Genomic DNA, 23,722 nt, shown 5'->3' with positions numbered 1-23,722 from the left:
CTCAGGGCTCTGCAATATGAAATACATGGTATATATACTACAGAGGTGGGCCATACACATGTCACTAAAAGGAAGCATATACCATATTTAATGTACGGTAAGGATTTATAAATAATGAAAAACCAACACAAAAATCTTTGTTTTTAAATTTTAAATGAAGGAATTATCTAGTGAAACTTTAAGAATTTGGAAATAGTTTGATAACGATCGAATGCAGCATAAATATTTCTTACTTTAAAGGTACGACCAGGATATATTATAAACACCCACAAAGTTACATACTTAAAGTAAGTTTTATTAATCCCTGTTTTCATAGCGAACAATACTCAAAATGACGTTAAAAAAACGCTAATTATCGCAACATGTATTTGAATTATAAATGCATTGGGAATTACACAGTCGACATGTTACAACGCAATTAGCAGCTTATCACGCAAACCAAAAATCCCGGATTGCAATAACACTTCAGGCACCAGTGATGCGATCCGAATGGTACCAAAATATCGAGAGAGCTTGCGGAGCGAAATTTCCTAGCCATCAGCAACAACGTAAATCCGAAATTTGCCTTTTTATGCGACGGTTATTTATTTTTGCCGTAGTTCGTCGTATGAAGCACCAATTTAGACATTTGGTGGTACGAGCAAAATTCCCTGCGATTAATTTATCAGCAGCAAATACATGAAAAAGTGGCTTTCAAATGTTTACACTCGCTTGTCGAAGCCATATAGCTGAATAGCATATACAAACAAGATTTACAAAAATAACATTTTAGAAAAAATATGCAAACAAGACAGCATCACGCGTCGTAAAGAATTTAATAACGGGTGTGGTATAAAAAGCGGTCACATTTACACGTAAGGAAAGCTGTGCCTAGGAATAAGTATATACCGCCATAGCTATAAAAATTCTGGGGTAATGGGCCAAATCTGGCTCAAATCTCAGGTCCTTTGACCTCACCCACAAAGAATAGAATAGCTATAAAAATTGTAAAATAATTTCAATACGTTTGGTATACGTCCATATAGCACAGTGAGAATTTAAAACGGAAAACTATATACTTATGTCATGCACCTTAATTAACAGTATAGTAGGGTGGGGGAAGATGGGACACCTTTCACACATAATAACCAAATATCCTGATCGTGTTTTAACTAATCAACAACGATCTGTGGGAGCCGTGAAAATAAAGTTTTATAAAAAATCGTTGAATGTTTGTTTACTACCAAATTGGAGAAGAAAATAGATTGAAAAGGTGTCCCACCTTCCCCCCACCCTACTAAATATTGTATAAAGACTATACATTGCAAATATTGTTTAAACGGCTCATCTGGTATGAAAAAACGTATTGTATTTATGTTGTTTCGGCGGTCATCCGGCAAGACTTCACCCATTGGAAATACACTACGTTATTTATACCAGATGAGCGGTATTTACATTATGCCTGGTAGCTGAAGTAACAGAACATGTAATTCAGATGTTTTTAGAATCCGTTATTTCTTCACATAAAGGGTGTTCAATACTTCTCTCCTGTCGTTGGTTTATTTTATTCAACAATAGAATAAAGATGATTGACAGCAGTAATGATGACGCACCGATGTAAAATACAACTGTGCTGTTTCCCGTTGTATCAATAACCAGGCCTGTTAAGTTAAATTAGATATAACTTATATTGGGCCTAGTAAGGATATGGTGCTACGAAAACGTAACAGAATAAACATATAGTAGGGTGGGGGGAGACGGGATACCGCTTATGCAAATATCCTGATCGTGTTTTAACAATTAAAAACGGTCTATGGAAGTCGTGGGGTTGAGGATTTATAATTTCTTAAATTTCTTTGTTTACTACCAAATGGGACAAGAAAATGGGATAAAAAGGTGTCCTGTCTTCCCTCACCCTAATATTATGAATAAACACACAAACTCACCAATTAAAATAGTCACACAGCTTCCAGTGATGCTGCATACCACATTACTGTACGAGTAAACAGCTTCAAATTCCTTCAAGCCAAATGTATCGACTATTAATACAGCGAATACTGCGTCCATACCACCGCCTATAGCACCGATGCCACCACACAGTACCAACACTGGTACAATGTTGTCAAAGAAAGGAATAGAAATGAACAAGGCAGCCATTAATAACTCGATGCCGGCCTAAAAGATAAATCATTGGAGCGCTTATGCGTAGAGCGGTATGTTGCAGTTAAAGTACGATTAAGTAAATGAATGAAAGGAATGAATAAATGCATACCGTATTTACAGTCGGTATAACACGGGTTAAAATAACATTTTAGAGAAAGAAGTAACTGTATCATTTCATTATTTAGTTAAAACGCTTTGGACTGTACTTTTTGAGATTCAATCATGTTTCGCAGTTTTTTTTGTAAAAATTTTTTCCCTTTTTTAGCAAACAAAAACATTTAGAGAATTAAAGGTGTGTGTTTCATACACCTCGTGCCAGCTTACGAATAACTTTATAATAAATTAGCGACTGACAACTACACAATAAATTTTAATTAAAGTAAAAACCGAAAGTTTGCACCAAATAAATAAATATACATGGACTATGCGTCGTCTTACCACTATTTTAATCCTGTTAGATTTGCTAAACCGATCAAAGAAAGAACCGAATAGCAAACGTGAACCAAGTTCACCCAACGACACAGCTGATACGAGACCCGCAGCCGCGGTTCCACTCAAGCCAATTACTGTTATAAATAAAATGCATTAGTTTTTATAAGTAATTATAAAATTCTATAGAAATTGGTCATACTTTTTTACAGGTAACTATAAATTTTTATAGAAAGTTGCGGACAATTGTTTAAATAAAGAAAAAAAATACGAGTTTACGAGCATCGACCTATAGCAGAGCAATTTAGACTAAATACAGCAGGGTGGGGGAAGATGGGACACCTTTTCATTTAATTTCTCGTCCCGTTTGTGTGTAACTAAAGAAATTTGACAGAATTATATAACCAGGCCCTCACGCATTTTAAACAGCGTTGTTAATTGTTCAAAACACGATTAGGAAATATGGGATTTAGGTGCTTACTGTTTCCCATTTTACCCTACGATACAATAGCATATACGGTCATGACTTTTCACACGAATAAGGTTTGTATATTTGTATATTTGAGTACCTGTTCTTCCGTACGCTACAAGGTAGGTTAGTGAGGAGTAGTATGCTGCTGCAAACGTGATCCATGATAAATTTAACGTGTGGAAGCCAATGCTTAGGAATACTTGCAAATCCCATAGGCGGCACCATGCGGTACATGTCGATGTTTTAGTCTCGCCGCTAGAGGTATTCGGTGTTTCATCATTGCTGCAACCACTTCGGATTTAAAATTACCAAGTACATTCATTTCATCACAAAATCTATAAACCGTGTCTCTGGCTCCGCTAAGTGGTTGGTAGTTACATCTGATTTCAGCACTATGGGGCGCAAAAGAGCTCCGACGACCATCACATTTAAGTAGAGACCGGATATTATCTAAAACAACGAAACAAGCGAACACATATAAATGTCTGCCACACGTCACATATTTTATAAGGCTTTAATTCAGTAACTTAAATCATGTGGGTAAGATCTTGCAGCGTTGAACACCACGGGTTTAAATCCGCGCAATAAAATATTGTAAAAAATATCCTCGCGCAAAATACAAACTTTCCAATCTGGTTTTACAATTTAATGAAAATTATCTATTTTGACCTCATTTCCTCACCTGTAAAGAACCTTTCCAGCCATAAGAGTCTATAAGGTATTGATTTAGTGGACAATACACGAATGCACCAAGTGAGGTCCCAGTACAAGTGATTTGCATCGCCATGTTTCGCTTGTGTTTAAAGTATCGATTCACTGTTGTGAATAAACCGAGATTGATAACCGCAGAGCAAACACCTGTGGTTTATACATCAGCCATAAAAATCTAATAAAACCGTTACAATCTATGGTGCTACGAAGATATATATATTTCGCCTTAATGGCATCGCCAGTCTCTCGTTTAAACATAAATAAAATAAACCCTTTCGCACAGCAGTAATTTATCCCGCGCAAGATAATATAGGGTAAAAAAAATGTTTACAGAAATATATAACCATATCCCGACGACTCCAAAACAGCCATGTTATCTGTTAAAAATGCGGTCAGAAAATATGAGATTTGGATGCAAACTTTATCACATCTTACCCTACAGTACTATTTGTGCAAACTTATAAAAATGTTTTTGTCACCTGGTATTAAGCCGCAGCATATTTGCACGAGTACAAGCTTATGTACATACGACGCTAGAAACACAAATATAGCTGATATCATTCCCCCCGCCATCACCCCAACTCTGAAGCCAATGTGCTTGTAAAGTACAGGCAAAACAAAACCTGGAAAGTTGTACCAACGATTTATGTCACTATATTATCAATACCCTATTATAGTTTAGAGGTTAATTATAAGCGTGAAAAATGAACTTTCGCGTTTTTGTTTACTCGATTTAAAGGAAAGACGTTTGTGTCAAAAAATAACTTTAAAAATGCACGCACGGACCAAATTTTTCGACAAAAATTTTTTACAGCGGGTATCAGTAAGACCCAAGACGCATTTTAAGACCAAAGTGACCAGCCAAAAAAACACCATAAAAACTTACTACTAACACCATGCCCTGCTTGATGAAGGCCATTTAGCCATGCAACTTGCGAGTAGTTGACTTGATATTCTACCATAAGAGGGGCGTAGAAAACTGAAAGACATCTGGCAGCATAGGCATATAACGAATAAGCAAACATCCCGAACCCGACGATGACCCAGCCCCAGCCCCCGTCCGGTGCATCAACACCAGTAATGGAAGACATAGTCTATATATAACTGTTCTAAATAAATAAATACTTATTTAAGCCCGCGTGTGGCGGGACCGATAATCGTTATAACACGGGTGTTCTGTTTCTTAAAGTGGGAGAATATGGGACACCATCTTGTTTTCTCGTCCCATTTGGTAGCAAACAAAAACATTTAGAGAATTAAAAAAAACCTCCCGACTCCCATAGACCGTTGTTATTTGTTCAAAAAACGATCAAGATATTTGGATATATGTGCTAAAGATGTCCCATCTCTCCCCACCCTACTATACACCTCGTGCTCACTCACGAGTTACTACGTAAAGGTGGCTGTACACAGTATCCGGAATTCATCCGTTTTGTCTGTTTTGTCCGGATTTCGCTGCCGCATGCGGAATTGGACACGGGTTTGCATACGACTTCGCAAGCGAATTCGCATGCCGGATACTGTGTACAGCCACCTTAATGCAACTTTTTTAACCTTGTATGGGGGGGCAACGACGCTCGTTATAACACTGGTGTTCTGTTTTATACACCTCGAGCTGAAACTGATCTACAAAGCTAAGTTTAAAAGAAAAATCAGCGCTAATGGAGAACTCTATCCTACGTTTTATATCCGCTAACGGTCACGACTAACTCATACAACCACGAGCCTCTAACATCTAACTAAAAACACCTAACTACCAACCTCTAACACTTTCCATCAGCCTAATCTGTAACCTACTAAATGATTCTTCACTGGTGCCTAAAATCAAACAGCCCTGTACGAGTACTCAGTATCTAACTGTGTTGTTGACACCATACGTGTCTGAAGCTTGTGACAGAATTATGTCACTGTTATGCTTGGCTGCCTTTACATAACAACACGCTACAGTCTCATTGTAAGCCTTGCATTTGACTAATAGGAAATCATACTGTTGCCTGTTGTATAATTCCAATATGGTGTCCAGTTGCAACTATCAGAAAACCTTGCCTGGAATAATAACGCCCTAAGCTCTATGCAGCTGTATAGCAGACTGACCACATGTGTCATTGTGTGGAAAAATGGCGCTTTTACTTCAGTGATCGGTGCGTCATACCACGCACATACACTTCATTTCCCCACCAAGTTTAAATCGAGGCAAAATCCTATTCAAATCAATAGCGAAAAATGATTCATTTTATATATATCTAGTAATGCAACAACAATATATATACCAACCAGGTATACCGAATGAACGAGTAGATTTGAGATCAAATAGAATTGGTCGCATGTGCGCATGTGGAAACATTCTAGGGTTTAACCAGTCACTGTGAGTACCGCATAATACTTGCCCAGTGTACACACGATTCAACACAAGCAGGTTAAACAGACAGTCTGATTATTAGACAAACAAACAAGTGGCATTAGCACGCTGTAGAATTTTGTGGATGAAAAAAATACTCATAAAAGTACATACATGCTAACTTGTAAGCGGGCACGAGGTGTATAAAACAGAACACCCGTGAACTACTACCGTTTTCCGATCACGCAAGGTTAAAGTTACATTGATATAAAACAAGACAGTCGAGTTCTAATAAGCTGGTACTGCTATCTTAACAGATCAAATAGGATGACTGCATGCTGTATTAACCAAACGATGGGAATGTAAAATTGGTCTCCGTTTACCAAACGGAAAGACTGGCCACATAGTTTTCCTGGACACACGAAATTAAGATTTGTCTTATAGGAACATTCACCAATTGCGCCATATGTTAAATTGAATGTAAATCCCATTATTTAAACACAAATAGGGAGCCGTTGTTGAGTGATACATGCCATGTATTTGAATTATAATATTTAATAACACAAAAAATATTAAACACACACGGTTTGATGTTTTAGCGAATCGCGAACAGGCGGGGTAAGATGGTTCAATTTAAAATCTTTTACTGAAAAAAATAATTTACAAATACTTCATAATTATATAATGACAATAGATGATACGAAATAAAACTACACGATTTTATAAGCAAGTTTAGACATTCTCTGTTTGGTCACATTTTCTAACAAGTGCCAGCTGTTTTAATTACACAGAACATTCCATTGGAGCGCATGCGAAGAAATGGCGGTCGCGGTTTTAGCTATTGGCGCGCTGTTCAAAATAGTACACGCCTTGTAATAATGATCAAGCACATACTCTATGCCAGCGGTTAATAAATAACAGATCGTGTTTAGAGTGATAATTTATAGTTGCAAGTGTAACTCATTTAAGGCATGTTTTCCTACACATCGATTAATTAAGGCTGAAGATTCGATGTAGTAAATAAACACAACCGGCAATAGAAGTAATTACAATGGTTTTATTGTACAATTGATTTTAATTGCATTAGCAAAGTTTTTTTGTTTTATAGGCTTTGCTTGCAGTTCTGCGTTTGCCTTTATTTTAACTTGTGCGCTACCCTATTCGCAGTTATACGTGTGCGCAACAACGCGGCGTCTGTCCGACAACCACAGCAAATTCCACTGTATTAGATGTACCACGTTGACGGCAAGACTTCAAGTGTGTGGATGAGATAAAAAAAACATCTAAAGAATTATAAAACCGTATCCTTACGACTCCAATATACCAATGTTTAATGTTTGAAACACGATCCAGATATTTGAATATTAGGTGCTAAAATTGTCCCGTCTTCCCCCACCCAACTATATATAGTACTGTGGTAGTTATCTTATAGTTTGAAAATGATATTTCACTTCTCCTTTTTCCTGATGTAATCTTAGCAAATGGCATACACTACGCTTTATAAATACACTACTTTTTATACCATAGATGAACCGCTGAAAGATTATTTACATTATATGCCTGGTAGCAGAAGTAACTAAATATTTCTCATTTTGTTAACCTAGTAAATCCCATACACATCATTTTTTTGCAGTATTGCCAAAATATCCGTAACGTTTCTGAAGCGTATTTCGCTCACAGCGTTGTTATTATAATACGGAAACGATATGCCTGATTAGAAATGCTCGAGGCGGTCATGATCCAAAACGACCTAACCAATTGAAACTTCTCGGTTTGACAGGCATAGTGTGACAACAGTTGTATTTGAACATGTAATATTGGTTATAAGCCGCATTTTGAGGACTTTTTAGTCAGATAGAACTTAAAGTAACAATAAAAGATTAATTAACATTCAGTTATAAGTGCTTTTTTATGAGTAGAAGATAGTTCCACAGAAGTTAGTTCCGCGGAAGCTGAACCTAGAATTAACACCAAAGTCAACCGCTGGGTAATGGTTTACCAGTGTGAGAATTCCGAATGGTTTTCGCGGCGAGAGTTGCGCCAATATTTCAAGTACAAATAATCCCATCCGCATCTTAGAGTACCTGCGGTATTTTAGCCGGTAACCATAACCAAAGCCACATAAATAATTCATATTTTCTCTAAAAAAAGTAGGACTGTGGTCCCATGCGCGAAGTGTGTTTCTCCACAAAACAATTATGGTATCGTTTACTGACAAACAGGTGTAACAAATGGCGTGGGGTTTTATATATTTAGGCACTATAAAGTTAGGCAGCCCTTGATTTTTTGAGTTATATTTTGTTTGTCGTGAAGTATTATTTTTTTAAACTGATATTTTGTTTATTGATTTTTTAAAACTGTTAGTTTAATTGTTCTGTTAAGTTATTATTTTTTAAAAACTTCTATTTTTTGTTTGTTTATTTTTTAAAACTGCTATTTTCCTTTTTCGCTGTCTTAAAGAGGTATTAATGTAAACGTTGCCAAGTAGTTTATACTTGTTGTTTAAAAGGGTTAATGAGAAGACCTCAGCTTTGTGTTACTGGTAAGTAATCATTACTTGCCTTCTTGATATTATTATAATTTTCTAACATATTTCAATTTTTGTAACATATTTTTTTTTTAAATAATTGAAATTTTACAATTCGCAGTTTTGCTTATTCATTTCTGGTTGGGTCTTTCCAAAGGACACCATACCACAAGTATAAAGCCTCCAACAGCAGGTAAACATAGTAGTACGGTCGGGTAAGATGGGACATGATTTATTCTGTTTTTTCGCCCCGTTTGAAAGCGAGCAAATAATGTTCTCAAAATTATATAACCGTATAGCTCCGCGGCTCTAAAAGAGCCTTGTTAATTTTTAAAACACGATCAGAAAATACCGGGTGTCTATAGGTTCTAAATAATGGAGAAATGTATCCCATCTGACCCCACAGTATTATACACTTAACTAGACAAATGACCAACATGCTGTTATGCTACCAGTGTAATTTTGAAGCATGTTTAAACCCAGAACATGATAATATTACACTTCTGCCAATGCGTTATGGATGCTTTTCAAAGGATTTAAAGATTTACAAAGGATTTGCATTTGCACCATTATATATAAATGCTTCGAAATTTTAACACAAGCCTACAAATATTATAAAGTAAAACATTCAGTCGGTTTGGTGTTGCGTTTTTATCTGAAATCGTGATTATATAATAGTGTCATAAATCTCGCATGTAAAGTTAAGCTATAATGTTAACGTGTTACAAAGGTGGAAGAAATATTTTAGAATATTTTGCAAAAAAAAGGTTTATTTCTTTAATAACCGATTTTGTAAATTTTAGAATATTTTGTAAAAAATTTATATTGATTTTTCTTTTTACAAGATCTCGTTTCAATTTGCTTTCAAGACGGATCCAAAGTAACGAATATAACTTTCAAGATCGAAGGAAACTGCTCATCAATTAACCAATACACGGTAAGCTATTTTTATGGTGGCTTATTTTCATAATATATGTACATATATTATATATATTATATATATATATAGTAGGGTGGGGGAAGATGGGACACCTTTAGCACATAATATACAAATATCCTGATCGTGTTTTATTAATTAACAACGGTATATGGGAGTCCTGAGGATATAGCTTTATGATTCTTTGAATGTCCTCCCACCCTACTGTATATACATATATATATACATTCAGCCCAGCGGTTACTAATTGGTTGTCCATATTGTTAACTATAAAAATCACTCACAAAGTTACTTGAAAGCGGACACGAGCTGTATGAAACAGAACACCCGTGTTTTAAGGACTGTCGCTGCCCTATCACGCGAGGGAAAAAAGTTCTATTTATTCAATCATTAATATAATTTCGTACAAAGTTGTTATTTTGCAGGCAAACTTGTCCCAATATAAAGATTTGGAAACACTATTTAGTAATCAGAGTGAAGTTCATGTGACAACAGTAAACAAGGTAACTTTTGTGGTTGTAAATATAAATATAATTTGCTGAGTCCAATATTCACTTTACAGGATGCCTAACGGTTAAATTTATATAGAACAGCACAACTGAATATACGGTTAAAAATGTATTATGTTAAAAATAGGAATATACTGAACTGCCCTATGACATATAGTGGGGTGGGGGAAAAAGGGATACCTTTTTATTCCATTTTTTCGTACCATTCGGTAGTAAACAAAGAACATTCAAAGAATTATAAAACCATATCCTTACGACTTCCATAAACCATTTTTATTTGTTTAAAGTACAATTAGAATATAATTATGCGCTGAAGGTGCCCCGTCTTCCCCACCCTACTGTATATAATAGTTTATCATAAAACAGAACCAATCCACCAACACGCCATGCCTGGTATGGAATATAACGAACACGTCATGGTCATCACGTGATACTATATGTATGGGAGAGGAGCTGATGACTTGTGCGTGCCGGTTGCAAAATAACGAACTTTATTTGGTGAGCGATTGTTTACATTCTATATTTCAGACATATATATTACTAAGCTGTAAGATGGATACCGTTAACACCTAAATCCTATTTTTCCTGATCGTTTTTTAAACAATTAACAACGCTATTTTAAAGTAAATAATGGGCTACCGTTATAAAGCATATTAGTATATATGCTTTGGTTATATAATACTTTAAATGTTTTTTGTTTACTACCAAATAGGATGAGAAAAAAGCATAAAAATGTGACCTATCTCCCCACCTCGCTATATATCTCTAAAATAGGCAGCAGTTTATAACTCATAAATTTACACATTGTTATTGTTTACTACGAAATGGGAAGAAAGAAGAGAATAAAAAATCCTATCTTACGACTATAAATATTATATATAGATATTTAGTATGAAAGTAGAAGTCCATAAAAGGTTGGCCTATCCCGTTGCATAGAGTTCTCATGGTATATACACAAATATGGATACCGAAACAAAAACCCCGTTTTAAACATTTATGAGTTCTTACCGACAACTGAAGCAATTATTTATCCTATGCTGCCGGGAATAGATTTAACAAGGAACGACAGTAGAATTTAATTAGAAAACCAAAAACGTTTCCAAATTAATTTTACACACATATACTTAGACGGGTGGGACAATAAATATAGCATAAACTAGTTGGACATGCATTAGGTTGGCTATTTAAATGGACGTGTGAATTAAATGCATCTATTAATATTCACAACACGTTTTAAGCAATGAAAAATCACACCATATGAAGTAAATATATGGTCTTATTACGATGTAAATATATAATAGAAATTATTATTAAAACATATATTTGTTTTTGAAACGAAAATCTTGTTGTTTAAAAACCCTAAATTCTTATTTAATAGAATCTTTATATTTTAAAACATAAAAATTTTGTTACTAGCGTTTTTTATTTATTAAATGAAACCTGTTATTTTAAACTTTCAGGGTGAAAAAGTGAACGCTAAAGCTCTTCCCCTCGTTGCAATTATCGGTTGTTCCGTCTCTATTATTGGACTCTGCATCACGATACTTATACTTTATATTTACGAGTAAGTATGCGCGGTAAGATATAAAATATAGAAGGGTGGGGGGAGATGGGACACCTCTTTTCTCGTCTCATTTAGTAGTAAACAAAGAATTAAGTTTCAAAGAATTATAAAACCGTATCCTCACGACTCCCATAGACCGTTGTTAACTGTTTAAAACACGATTAAAAATATGAAACATTATGTGTTAAAGGTGTCCTATCTTACTCCGCAATACTATAGTAGGGTGAGAGTAGATGGGACACATTTTTATTCCATTTACCCGTCCCATTATGTAGTAAACAAAGAACACTCAACGACTTAAAAAAACGTATCCGCACAACTATAAAAGAACATGTTAATTGTGAAAACCCGATTGGAAAAATACAGAAAATAACGTTTCCCATCTTCATAGTACTAAATATAACAGTTTATTTTAGGTATGCATGTAACAAAGAGACATCTAAGCGTGTATATCTGCTGACTGCTAATTAAGAATTAGCTCAAAATCCCCTAAAGTGTGACTGTATTATATTCCCAATTCCCCCTACAATCTATTCCGATTGCGATCAGTGAATAAACAATTATTTAATCATTAATTATTTATAATATTTACTTATACATTGCAAAATCTGATACGATTGTTTTTACAGGTTGAAACGATCCAGGAAACACACTCTTGTTGAGATAAACGTGTGCTTTTCCGTGTTAGCGACTACCAGTGCCTTTACCGCTTGCATAAACACAATTCCTGACAATTCTGTTTCATGTTTCATAGCGACCGTTGTCTTTCATTATACATGGCTAACTTGTTGGTTCTGGATGTCCGTTTATGGATATTTGATGCACTGTGCGTTAGTAAAGGTGAGGTATATAGGTTGGGGTAAGATTGGACACCTTTTATTCTATTTTCTCGTCCCGTAAAACGACAGTCGTTATAACACGCTAATATGAATTAAACAGTACATAACTTAATTGATAAAATGCGAAGACATCACTAATATTAATCTTCTAATCTTTAACTATATACATTAACTGTAATGATAAATCCTTTCAGCCAATGAGGTCACACATTAGTCATTTTGTCAGGAAGGCAAGTTTCTACGCGTACGGCATTCCCCTGATGGTGGTTTCCCTCAATATAGCCAGTATAGCAGGCGTGGTCGGGGTGAACTTAAGCAGCAATGCTACGCAAACAGGTACTGATTCTTTTAAACCGTTGGCCTTAACCTTTTTAATGTTTTTAAACCCTTAAGAAAAACAGTATGAATTTTATTTGCTCACTTTTTAAAAAAAGATAATTTAATATAACCCTGCCAAATATGTCAAACTATCACTTTTTAGGGTAATTACTCACAGCTTAAGAACCACTGTTATAAAAGTAAACAGCTAGTATAAGCGATTCATAAATTTAATCGTTTTTTTTTTACATACAGAAATGCTAACTGAGATAGCGGATATTTATATGGAAGACAGATTTTGTTGGATCCATAAATGGTCGCTTTACCTTGCCTTCGTAACGCCAGTCGGTATACTGTTGTTATTTAACTGGACGATATTTGTCATCATTCTACGCGAGATAACTTGCAAGCGTGAACGGGTACCAAGATTTACACGTTATTATACACAATAATTAATTCATTCATTCATACATTCATTATTTTATTTAAAACAGACATAAATTTTCAGACTTGTTTTATAGTATAGGGTGGGGTAAGATGGGATACATTTTGATTTTATTTTCTCATCCCATTCGGTAGTAAACAAAGAACATTTACAGAATTATAAAACCGTATCCCTACGACTGCCTTAGACAGTTGTTAATTGTTTAAAACATGATATTTAGATATTATGTGCTAAATGTGTCCCATCTTACCCCACAGAACTCTCTAATACGCAACAATAAAAAAACAAGCAATACCCTCTAATGTATTTACAGCTAACCTCAACCTCCCAACGAAAGACAATGCGGCAACAACTGACAACGATCGGTGCTCTGTTTGTCACCCTTGGCCTTACTTCAACTCTAATATTCGTCTTCGTTCTAACAGTAGCAGACGAGAATTCTGCAATTACTTGGTTATTGTGTATTATGATGTCGTTTGAGGTATGCATGCAAAAATTAGCAACATATATTTATACACGATGTTACACACAAATGTACCTATATTTCGTCACCGAAAATTTGATTCGATAGTTTAGACTAAACATTTTTGGAACATTTTCTAGGGTTTATGATGAAACAGTTCTGTCGAAACTGCTAAAGTGTAGTAGCGTGGGTAAGATGAGACATGTTTTCATTCCTTTTTCTCGTACCATTTGGCCTGTCCCATAAGTATATTTATAGAATTACACAACAGTATTGTCTCTGCGATTCAAAAAACCCTTGTTAAATGGTAAAAACATTAAAAACCCACAGCACCATATATATACATATAGGTCCTGAAAACTGAACGTTCTCGTCTAACCTTTTCAGGGATTCGAGATGTTCGTTTTTATTTGCATTCGGCAGAAAGATCTGCGCAGGAAATGGTTACAATCTATCCGACGTTTATTTTGCGTAAAGAACAGACGGGAATTCAACTCATCGTCAGCTTATTATAGCAAAAGATCCAGCGCCTCGGATCAAATGTTTACATTGCGTATTTGTACTGTTACGCAGCGCGATTCGTCGGGCGCAACGCAGCGTTACGCAGCGCGGCGTATGTCAACAACGCAACAAGTGCTGCCGATAAAGAAGACTGAGATCCATCATGCCAACTTAGTATATACTGATCGATTATGACGAAAAATACTTTTTTTAATCGTGTTTATTAACCGCGTACTGGAGATATATAGTAATGTTGGGGAAGATGGGACACCTGTAGCACATGCTAACCAAATTTCCTGATCGTGTTTTAAACAACAAGAAAGTTGTAAAGATATTGATTTATAATTCTTTAAATGTTCTTCGTTTAGAAAAGGTGTCCCGCGCAGCATGAAAAGGTGTCCCATTTTCCCCACTCTACTATATACCTAATAAATACGTTGTATTTGCACAATATTAAACTGAAAATTCACATTATGTAAGACAAGGCTACATTAGCTGCAGAGTTTATGAGGTGTGTCTTTGCCTTTAAACCAAAGCCATATAACTTTGGATCAATAGGATTTCTTATATGTATACAATGTGTGGTTTCCGAATATACAATATTGGTATAATTTATCTTATTTTAACGCGTGTTTTATTGTGAAAATAAACGACAATCTTTGTTGATTGCTAATTTATATTTCAATCGAACTGTTTGCAACTTATGTCGCTATTCGCCCATATATGTGTCCGTTATGTATATGTATTACATGCACCATTGCGGAACATAAATGGATTTATCTGGTTTAACAGATAGCAAGATGAAGTACATGTGATATATATATTTGATCTAAATATAACCGGTTGCTTGGCGACAAACATTCTTGCAAGTTGTACAACATATAACGATACCAATGTAATTAAACCCTTGGTGGTGCGCAAGGTGTGTTACAACATCTGCTGTAACACTGTACATTCAATTTATAGTAGAATGGAGGGGAGATGGGACACCTTTAAACCACAATACCCTAATATCCGGATCGTGCTTAAACAATTAACAACGGTCTATGGGAGTCGTGAGGATATGGTTTTATAATTCTTTGAATGTTCTTTGTTTACTACCAAATGGGACAAAAATGGAATAAAAAGGTGTCCCATCCTTTCCTACCCTAATGAAATTTAAGTTTGCCTTTTGACTCTTAGAGGTTATATAACAATAAACTGCTTGAATAGGGTAAAGTCGGGGAAATCGGGACACTTAAGCAAATATGCTCACATATTTTATCACCGATTTTATTAATTTATAAAAACAATTGCGGCTTTTGCGCGCGCATTTATACAGTAGTGAGAAAACTATTGAATCAACTTGTAACTAAAAAGTTCTATATACCGCATGACTAAATTTATCGCATACTATAACTCCTTTCTTTAGATCTGACACTAACTTTTCCTGCCAAAAGCGATTAAATCAAACTTGTGTAATTTAAATACACGAAACTGTATCGAAGCAAAATCTGGAACAAACAGTGGATTCTGAAACAAAAGAACAACTGGCAATGACGTCACAAGTTCAATACGAATTCGTATTGCAAAAGGGATGAATGGTCTACCAGTTATAATATATATAGTAGGGTGGGAACAGATTATATCCAAATGCACTATAGCTGTTGATCGTGTTTTCAACAATTAACAACGGTCTATATGGGAGTCGTGGGAATATACGGTTTTATAACTTTTTAAGTTTTTCTTTGTTTACTACTGAATAGGACAAGAAAATAGAATGCAAAGGTTTCATCTCCCCCAGCCTGCTATAGTAGGCATAGGTAAGAGTAGTTTGTCTAGGAACGATGGAATGACGTCGGATAATTTTCTACTACTATTCAACGCTGGTATACAAATGTGTAATTATGGAAATGTATAAAGTACTGTGGGGTAAAATGAGATAACCGTTGGCATCTAAATCTCATTGTTTACAACCAAATGGGGCGAGAAATAAGAGGACAATCGTGTCTCGTTTTACCCCACTCCATTATAAGCTATGATCAAGGCGAAGCCAACAAAATCGGCTGTGCCGCTTTGCGAGAAATTGTTTGTCATAAAACATTGGCTTCACGAACGCTTTTAGAGCTTTACGCAGAAAACGGAATGCGTGAACACGTGACCCCTTACAATATTTGTGGGTGATACTTTCAACTATTTGGTTGCGCAAATATATCAGTGGTAAACTGTCTTGTTCAATAAATTCCGTATATTTTGCAAAGGTTCAGTTTTAGCTTGCAGAAGTTGCTCATTTCGTTTTCTAATCTCCGGCAGTCCTGCAGCTGATCTTAGAAACCGGATGTACTCGGTCGCTCTTTGGATCAGGAGAACGGCATCATCTTGGTCCTCCGGGTGCTCCCCAGGTTTCGTGAGGTAGGGAACCAACATCCGGAGTCTTCCGTAAAGCTCCTTTAGCTCTTCACAATCATCATCTGCATCATGTATACCGCAGTCGGGAGGAGGGGAGCTCAATCGATCTTGAGATGATGTATGATCACCATTCAGATGAGCATCGTACTTCACACATATTTGATTCGTATCAGCAGGAACAACTGATTTGTAATCCACCGTTTCTCCACGTAAACGAACAGACCAAGTTTTATTCACACATCGATTCATTACTTAATATTCATAAAACTGTAATATACACAAATATCCATATTATACCACGAGATTTTTACATATCAAATATCGTGCACAAAACAGCCTTGTATTATATTCAACCATTTTTCCAATTTTTATTTGCACACCTGTCTAATACAAATAAACGATTCGCCATTTTGCTTCTAACTTATATTTCTAATGATAGATAAGCGAAAGCTGACAACATGCGTTGTCGTTAAACGGTCCATCCATTAAATGCGTTCTTTTATGTCCGGAGGAAACAACGCTATTTATTTACGCGATTGAGCCATAAACATAATCGCTTTGTAACCATCGGACAATTTGCGTTACCTGACACCGGAGCCGCGACCGGCGAGACCGCTCGGAACCGACGGAGATGCCGACAATACAGAGAGAGTTGAGCAGGGCGCCACTGGGTCTAGGTTACGAATCCCTGGTCTTATCTCACACGTTTCAGGTGCATAAGAAACACTTTTACTTGCGCAGTGATGCCGGTCAATTTTAACAGTGTTTCCAAACAATTATTTATCCCATAGAAGTAATAAAATTGTACGAAACGAAATACCGCCTCATATTTAAAGGTAACACATAAGAAAAAAATCTATATTCTCGTTTATATGTTTGGTCCTACAATAATCATTCTACAGCTTGCAGAATAATTATTGTTCTTAATATAAAAGCAACGCAGAGTTTAACAGTTATTCCGTATGCGAAGTTTTAAACAAAACAGAAAAATTGACTAAAAGCGTTATAGCCACCCTCGACTCTCAAGACCGAACTGCTAATTAAAATCAGATAAGACCTAAAAGTAAAGGGAATTATCCCGGACCTGCTGTATATAGAGCACAAGTCAACACCATACGTATCACGGCGACTGCTCTAATCTGCGTTGTTAATTTAACATATGTTTCATTAACCTTGCGTATAGTACAACCATAGCATAGTAGAGTGGGAGCGGATGGGACGCGTTTTATTCTATTTTCTCGTCGACCGTTGTAAATTGTTAAAAACACGATTAAGATATTTGGATATCATGTGCTAAAGGTGTCCCATCTTACCTCACAGTACTATATACTTTAAACACTAGTTCAAGCTTCAGGTTTTCACCGCAGACTAATTAGCTTTGACTCTATGCCATCAACGTCTGAGTTAATTTGAAACCGAAACGGGCGCAATAAAGCGGTTGCTGCCGTCCTGGAAGAAGCTCAGATTAAACACCTTCCTTTTAAACCAACAGTGATTTTGACCGAGAGTTCGACGCTTCATCGAACACTGAACACACAGCCACCACTGATAAGGTGAATCTTAGCTCCGAACCGCGAACAACCGACACAAAACTCACTCGCTTTTCTCAGGTGCGCCGGCGCCACCAAGTCTCTGCAGCCGAGACAAAATAAGCACAAACTTTTCAGTGTTGTCCGGACAATTTAACCGGAAAAAAAGATAAGAAAAAACGGCAACGGATTTTGCAATTTAAGAAACATAAATCCATAATAGCGATACGGTATACGAAAATTTAATGTATTCAATACCGCAATACGCGATTATAGCATTTGAATTTAATAAAAATATACAAAACACTAACTATATAAAAAAGTTTTCAGTCTGAATATTTTTTTATAAAAACGTCTAAAATCTAAATATCGATAATTATTATCAAGTTATGCGATAACTTTTACCTAACGCAGTTAAAGTAAAAATAACCGGGAGCACTTTTCATTCACTTTGTTTACGACTGCAACCACGTGGTTTTAAGCCGTGACGTCATTGCCATGTTAGCGGACTCACTAATGGATTGATAATGACCAACGTCATATTACTCTATGGATTATAACTTGTAAAGTTGCTTAATTTAAATAACCACTTCAACATTCTTATAATAACCACACCTGCCTAACGATATTACGAACGGTTTTATTTACAGTAGAGTGGGGGAAGACGGGACACCTTTAGCAAAAAAATTCCAAATATTCTGATCGTGTTTTAAACAGTTAACGGTCTATGGGGAGTCGTGAGAATACGGTTTTATAGTTCTTTGATTTTTTATTTACTACTAAATGGGACGAGAAAATAGCATGAAAAGATGTCCCATCTTTCTCCACCCTACTATACAATATTGTTATGCAACATGGTATTTAGGTTCTATAATAAATACGAAGACGCAACCGAACGCAACGCGTATTTGTAGTTTAGGTGACAACGAACGCGAAACAATTTAATTAAACTTTAGGTTATATAAACGTTCACTATATTGATCTTGCTCTAGTCTAACCAGAAATGCATACATATATTGCTAACTTGTTTGCTTAATTACTCTTACTTACCTCATATATTCGTTATAAATACATCAGATCGCCAAGATGCATTAACTGCGGCTGCATTTAGCTTTTATAATACGAAGTTTGATGCGTTTGTTTGTATGCTTCAGGCATTCGTAACTCGTCGCGTCTGTGTTTGTGCAAAGTTTCCAGTTTCCAATTACGTTTGAAGTCATTAGCCCAGGCGGCTGTTCATACATTAAGGAAGTGCCTGGCACTTCTGCGTTAGGACCAATTACCGTACACAATTTGATTAGCCAATGGCACTGCGGCCCTAGTGTTGCCGTCTGCCGCATTGGAAATACTATTTCAGCGGCATGAGGGCACTCGTAGTTAGAAAATCGTTACACAGCCGCCGTCGTCAGGTGTCAGGCTTCGGCCAGCTGTTTGTACAACATAAGTGGCGCGCTTCTCTCTTTCCGTTCTCTCATTTTTCCCACTCCACGCCAGCTGGAGGAGGGTTGCGTCTCCAGTTGAGCAGTCTTGTAGGCAGGTGAGTAACCAACCATGGGTACCACTCCTCCACGAGACAATGCCACAGTGAAGGACATAAAACTTGGCGAAAACGCCAGGCTCCCAGAGAAGTCGAAACTTCTGTGCAAATAAACTTTACGCGATTTAAATCCCACGCTTGAGAACAACTACAAGAAAACAACTTTTTTTGCAAAACTATACGAAAACAGATCAAAAAAATAAATAAAGTACAACAATTTTTTAACGTGAAAAGTCAGGGTACGAATCCAGGTCAGATTATAAAATCAAATACAAAATAAACAAATCCGATTTTAAATAACTGTGCATAGTAGGTCAAAATAATATGGTCCATGTTTCAGTTCTATTTTCTCATTACATTTGGTAGTAAACAAAGAACATTCAAAGAATTATAAAACCTCACAACTCCCATGGACCGTTGTTAATTGGTACATGAAGATTGCTAAAAGTGTCCCGTCTTCCCCACCCTACAACAAACCGACCGCTGACCCAGTGCGTATAAAAATTTCCCACATTTTTTACGGGGCCAGACGCAAGTCAATTACGTCCGTTTGTGATGTCACTATCGGCGCCCGCGCTATCCTTCGTCGTAATCTGAACCCGCAAAGTGTCTCGATTACGGATCAGCGTTGTGAGTTGCGATAAGACGCGTGTTTTAAATAAACTCGACAAGAACAGAGAGTGACAAATCCGGTGAATGAATAAGAGTGACCAAGTGCTAAGATAACAACAGCGTGTGAAACGGTTTGTTGCCGAACTCGCAATAAATACGACGGTGAGAAGATATAGTGCATTGGCGCATGTACTATAAAGATATCTTTAGTAGGCCATGGGTGGGGAAAGATGGGACTCTGTTTCATTTTATTTTGTCGTCCCATTTGATAGTAAACAAAGAACATCAATGAATTATACAGCCGTATTCCCACGGCTCCCATAGAGTTTTGTTAATTGTTTAAAACACGATCACGTCAACAATTATAATATCAAAATATACTTTTGACGTATTTTCACAGGAACATTGCGTATAATTTTAGTTAAAATAGGTCAAAGCTTTATATTCAATAGCAGATAGAATATTTCGCAACCGCGGGTCAATTATTTTGTTTGAGAACCATGTACGTTGCATATCCGACCTAATTTCCGGCTTTTCTTTAATAACTTTACACACGTGAGATCTGAAACATAGAGCGCGTCGCAACCTAACGCATTCGTACAGTTTATGCAGTATAGAAAGAAGACCACTTCGTGTACAGCAACAAGCAAAAATCCGAAGTTTTAAAATGGCGTCAGGCGCTCCTGTTTTCCGCACTCGAGTCCTAAACCACGTTGGCATCATTTGTTGTCTTGTTGTAATCTCTATTCTGCTTATGAACCAAAAGCTACTTAGCAAGTTTTATCGGGAAAGTAGAGGTGGGGTTATAAAGGTTAACAAGGCAAGCACCAACAGCCACCCGAAAACTCGCGTGGAAACTTTAGTGGTCGGCGAATCAGAAAAATGGTTCATGGAGATGATGGCACAACGAATGCGGGATAGACGGGAACTGTTGCAAGCGAAATGCAAAAAGATGGGTGGGTAAAACATATAGTACTGTGGGGTAAGATGGGAAACCGTTAGCACCTGTATTCCATAGTTTCTGATCATGTTTTAAACAATTTACAACGCTGTTTTAGAGTCGCATGGCTACGTTTATATAATTCTGTAAATACTCGTGGTTTACTATACCAAATGGTCAAGGAAAAAATATCCCATTTTACCCCACTCTACTATAACATGTAACTAAAAAAAGTGCACTTATAGTTGTGCTAACAAGTACCTAATTTCCTAGGTTTAGATACCGAATCAGCTAAACCAGTCAAGTTCGTTTTGGCGAAGAAATACAAGTTTGCTTATTGCTTTATTCCTAAGACCGGGTGTACTAACTGGAAGAAAGTGATTATGTTGTTGAACGGATACGCAAAGTCGCAGAAAGAGTTGGACGCGGTAAGATACAGTGAGGGTGGGGTAAGATGGAACACCTTAATATAGTCTAAACCTCTATGCCAAACTTCGTCTATATTCCGTATATAGTAGGGTGGGGGGAGATGGGACACATTTTTATTCTTTTTTTTCCTAATTGAATTTCATAGACAGTTGTTAATTGTTTAAAACACATCAGGATATTTGGATATTATATGTGCTAAAGGTATCCCATCTTTAACCTGCCCTACTACGCTATTGGTTTGTGCACAGTTTCTAGCACTTAAAAACGCATACTGAACAGGGCAATTATGAGTTTTAGGGTTTTATGCCGCACTGCTGTGTATAAAAGAAAATCTCACAGTCTATTCAATACAGAGCATGTATAAAAACGCTTTAAATTTTAATACAAGTCCTTTAACTTATATAAAGACCTAACTTATATATTTTGACATTAATAATGGTACATTATTTATCTCAGATCGATCATGACCGCCTACACGGAATCGTGGCCAAGAAATATCTCACGCTAAACGTTGGTGTACCACCTGCTATTAAAGACTACATGAAGTTCGTGGTCGTGAGAGACCCATACGAACGCTTGGTATCAGCTTATAGAAACAAGATAGCGAAACAGGACAACTTGGAAAAACCACAATATTATAAAATCTCTTACGCGATCCGACAGAAATACGGGAGCAATTATACTTCTGATAAAAGTGAGCGAGTATATTGTAAACTGTACAGCTTTTGTTGTTCTGTAAATTAAAACCATATCAATATATAGTAGGATGGGGTAAAGTGGGACACGCTTTCAGAACATCAACATATGTTTTTTACAGAATTTTATAACCGTAGCCCTGCGACCGTACAAAAAAACACGATAAACTGTATTACTTTTGTTTTGACTTTCCCCAGAAAATCCGAATAACAGCTTCATAAAACAAGTTGTTTGCTCTTATTTTATAACAACCGACAAGTAAACGTTTGATTTGACACAGCCAAGCGAAAGGAAGCTACATTCGAAGAATTCGTGGATTACCTTATTGATGGGAACAACAGCGACAAATTTTCGGTCATAGAAAACCATTGGTCAAATTATAACCGGGTATGCAGTATGTGCACTATCCATTATGACGTCATAGCACATATGGAAACTATTGAGGAAGATTCAAGGTGCGGAGGGCGGCCATTTTGTATAAGTTATAATCTGAATGTAATATATGGTGGGGTGGGGGAAGATGGGACACCTTTAGCACATAATATCCAAACATCCTGATCGTGTTTTAAACAATTAACAACGGTCTATGGTAGTCGAGGATACGGTTACTTTTTAAATATTCCTTCTTTACTACCAAATGCGGTACGAGAAAATTGATTGAAGAGGTGTTCCATATTCCCCCACCCTGCTAATTGTTTTATGAGTGGTATAGAATAGATTTTATTACAATATTTAAAACAGTTTTATTAAAAAAAATATTAAAAAAAGTTTTTTTTTTACTATTTTAGCCAGTATGGGTAAAAAAGCAACGCTCACTTTCTATTCAAAGGTACATGCTGATGTTGCTGAAGGCTCCGAAACATGTTCAACTCCCAAAGGGGTATAATAATACAGGAAGCAGCGTGATCAACGTGGATTCGGTTAACCAATACTACAGAGACCTAAGTCCAGATAAAATGTTTAAGTTGTACGAAACGTACGTGGGAGATTTTCAAATGTTTGGGTATCCGTTTCGTGATCTGCGTATTTAGATTGTTGTTCTCTAGCTCCGTCTAGCGAGCATGATAACATGCGTTTTAAGGTTGCATTTGTTCGTGTTTTATCGCACGTTTCGAGTTAAACACTTGAAACATGAGCGCATATTATATTTGAAACAAATAAATTCTATTTGAAATGCTGCTCATAGTCGAAATTTATGCAAAAAAATAAAATAAAATTATGAAATTCGTTGTGTTTATATATACTTAAAAAATGCAAGTAGCAATCACTGGAGGTTTATTAACAAAAAAAACTGGGATTTTGGAACTGGTGTAATTCTATTCTATATAGACAAGATCCAACAACGTGGCATGCCATGGATCTTAGGGTTTGGGCCAGGATTACCCCACTGGTGTAC

General features: G+C 36.3%; 3 protein-coding genes across 5 annotated transcripts in view; 2 read left to right on the top strand and 1 right to left on the bottom strand.

The window, feature by feature from the left end:
* Nucleotides 1-566: 566 nt before the first annotated feature.
* The window catches only part of LOC108949639 (monocarboxylate transporter 12-like), a 28,534-nt gene continuing 5,378 nt past the window's right edge, over nucleotides 567-23,722 (bottom strand). The window contains exons 1-8 of one of the 3 annotated variants that reach the window (XM_026835285.1): nucleotides 4,641-4,972; nucleotides 4,234-4,377; nucleotides 3,726-3,901; nucleotides 3,387-3,493; nucleotides 3,141-3,334; nucleotides 2,581-2,708; nucleotides 1,926-2,154; nucleotides 567-1,640 (exon numbers count right to left, since the gene is read on the bottom strand). In XM_026835285.1, the coding sequence (XP_026691086.1) occupies nucleotides 1,471-1,640; nucleotides 1,926-2,154; nucleotides 2,581-2,708; nucleotides 3,141-3,334; nucleotides 3,387-3,493; nucleotides 3,726-3,901; nucleotides 4,234-4,377; nucleotides 4,641-4,845 (1,353 nt within the window). In that variant the 5' untranslated portion in view covers nucleotides 4,846-4,972 and the 3' untranslated portion in view covers nucleotides 567-1,470. Of the gene's footprint in view, nucleotides 1,641-1,925; nucleotides 2,155-2,580; nucleotides 2,709-3,140; nucleotides 3,335-3,386; nucleotides 3,494-3,725; nucleotides 3,902-4,233; nucleotides 4,378-4,640; nucleotides 4,973-23,722 lie in introns of those variants that run through there. The other 2 variants (XM_018812681.2, XM_026835286.1) reach the window with 2 other exon arrangements.
* On the top strand, nucleotides 8,485-14,960 carry LOC108949638 (adhesion G-protein coupled receptor G7-like). The gene is made up of 11 exons (XM_018812680.2): nucleotides 8,485-8,634; nucleotides 8,741-8,812; nucleotides 9,465-9,556; nucleotides 9,982-10,059; nucleotides 10,432-10,563; nucleotides 11,526-11,629; nucleotides 12,259-12,469; nucleotides 12,663-12,804; nucleotides 13,042-13,205; nucleotides 13,545-13,712; nucleotides 14,082-14,960. The coding sequence occupies exons 1-11, from the start codon at nucleotides 8,607-8,609 to the stop codon at nucleotides 14,388-14,390; spliced, it is 1,500 nt and encodes a 499-aa protein (XP_018668225.1). The 5' UTR covers nucleotides 8,485-8,606; the 3' UTR covers nucleotides 14,391-14,960.
* LOC100176902 (carbohydrate sulfotransferase 9-like) lies at nucleotides 20,651-23,545 on the top strand. Its single transcript, XM_002127546.4, has 5 exons — nucleotides 20,651-21,217; nucleotides 21,475-21,629; nucleotides 22,087-22,324; nucleotides 22,607-22,781; nucleotides 23,156-23,545. Exons 1-5 carry the CDS (start codon nucleotides 20,929-20,931, stop codon nucleotides 23,355-23,357), a joined length of 1,059 nt encoding a protein of 352 aa, XP_002127582.1. The 5' UTR covers nucleotides 20,651-20,928; the 3' UTR covers nucleotides 23,358-23,545.

Source organism: Ciona intestinalis, chromosome 7, assembly GCF_000224145.3.
Source record: "Ciona intestinalis chromosome 7, KH, whole genome shotgun sequence".
Taxonomy (NCBI): Eukaryota; Metazoa; Chordata; class Ascidiacea; order Phlebobranchia; family Cionidae; genus Ciona; species Ciona intestinalis.
The sequence above is the reverse complement of the archived record's forward strand: the minus strand, read 5'-3'. Positions and strand labels throughout refer to the sequence as shown.

Excerpts from the sequence above, each read along its gene's own strand:
- LOC108949638 (XM_018812680.2), top strand. The coding sequence starts at position 8,607 with ATGAGAAGACCTCAGCTTTGTGTTACTG. Across the intron at positions 11,630-12,258 it reads CTTATACTTTATATTTACGA|GTTGAAACGATCCAGGAAAC; the intron begins GTAAGTATGCGC and ends TTGTTTTTACAG. Across the intron at positions 12,470-12,662 it reads TGCACTGTGCGTTAGTAAAG|CCAATGAGGTCACACATTAG; the intron begins GTGAGGTATATA and ends AAATCCTTTCAG.
- LOC100176902 (XM_002127546.4), top strand. The coding sequence starts at position 20,929 with ATGGCGTCAGGCGCTCCTGTTTTCCGCACTCGAGTCCTAAACCACGTT. Across the intron at positions 21,630-22,086 it reads CGCAGAAAGAGTTGGACGCG|ATCGATCATGACCGCCTACA; the intron begins GTAAGATACAGT and ends TATTTATCTCAG. Across the intron at positions 22,782-23,155 it reads ACTATTGAGGAAGATTCAAG|GTACATGCTGATGTTGCTGA; the intron begins GTGCGGAGGGCG and ends TTCTATTCAAAG.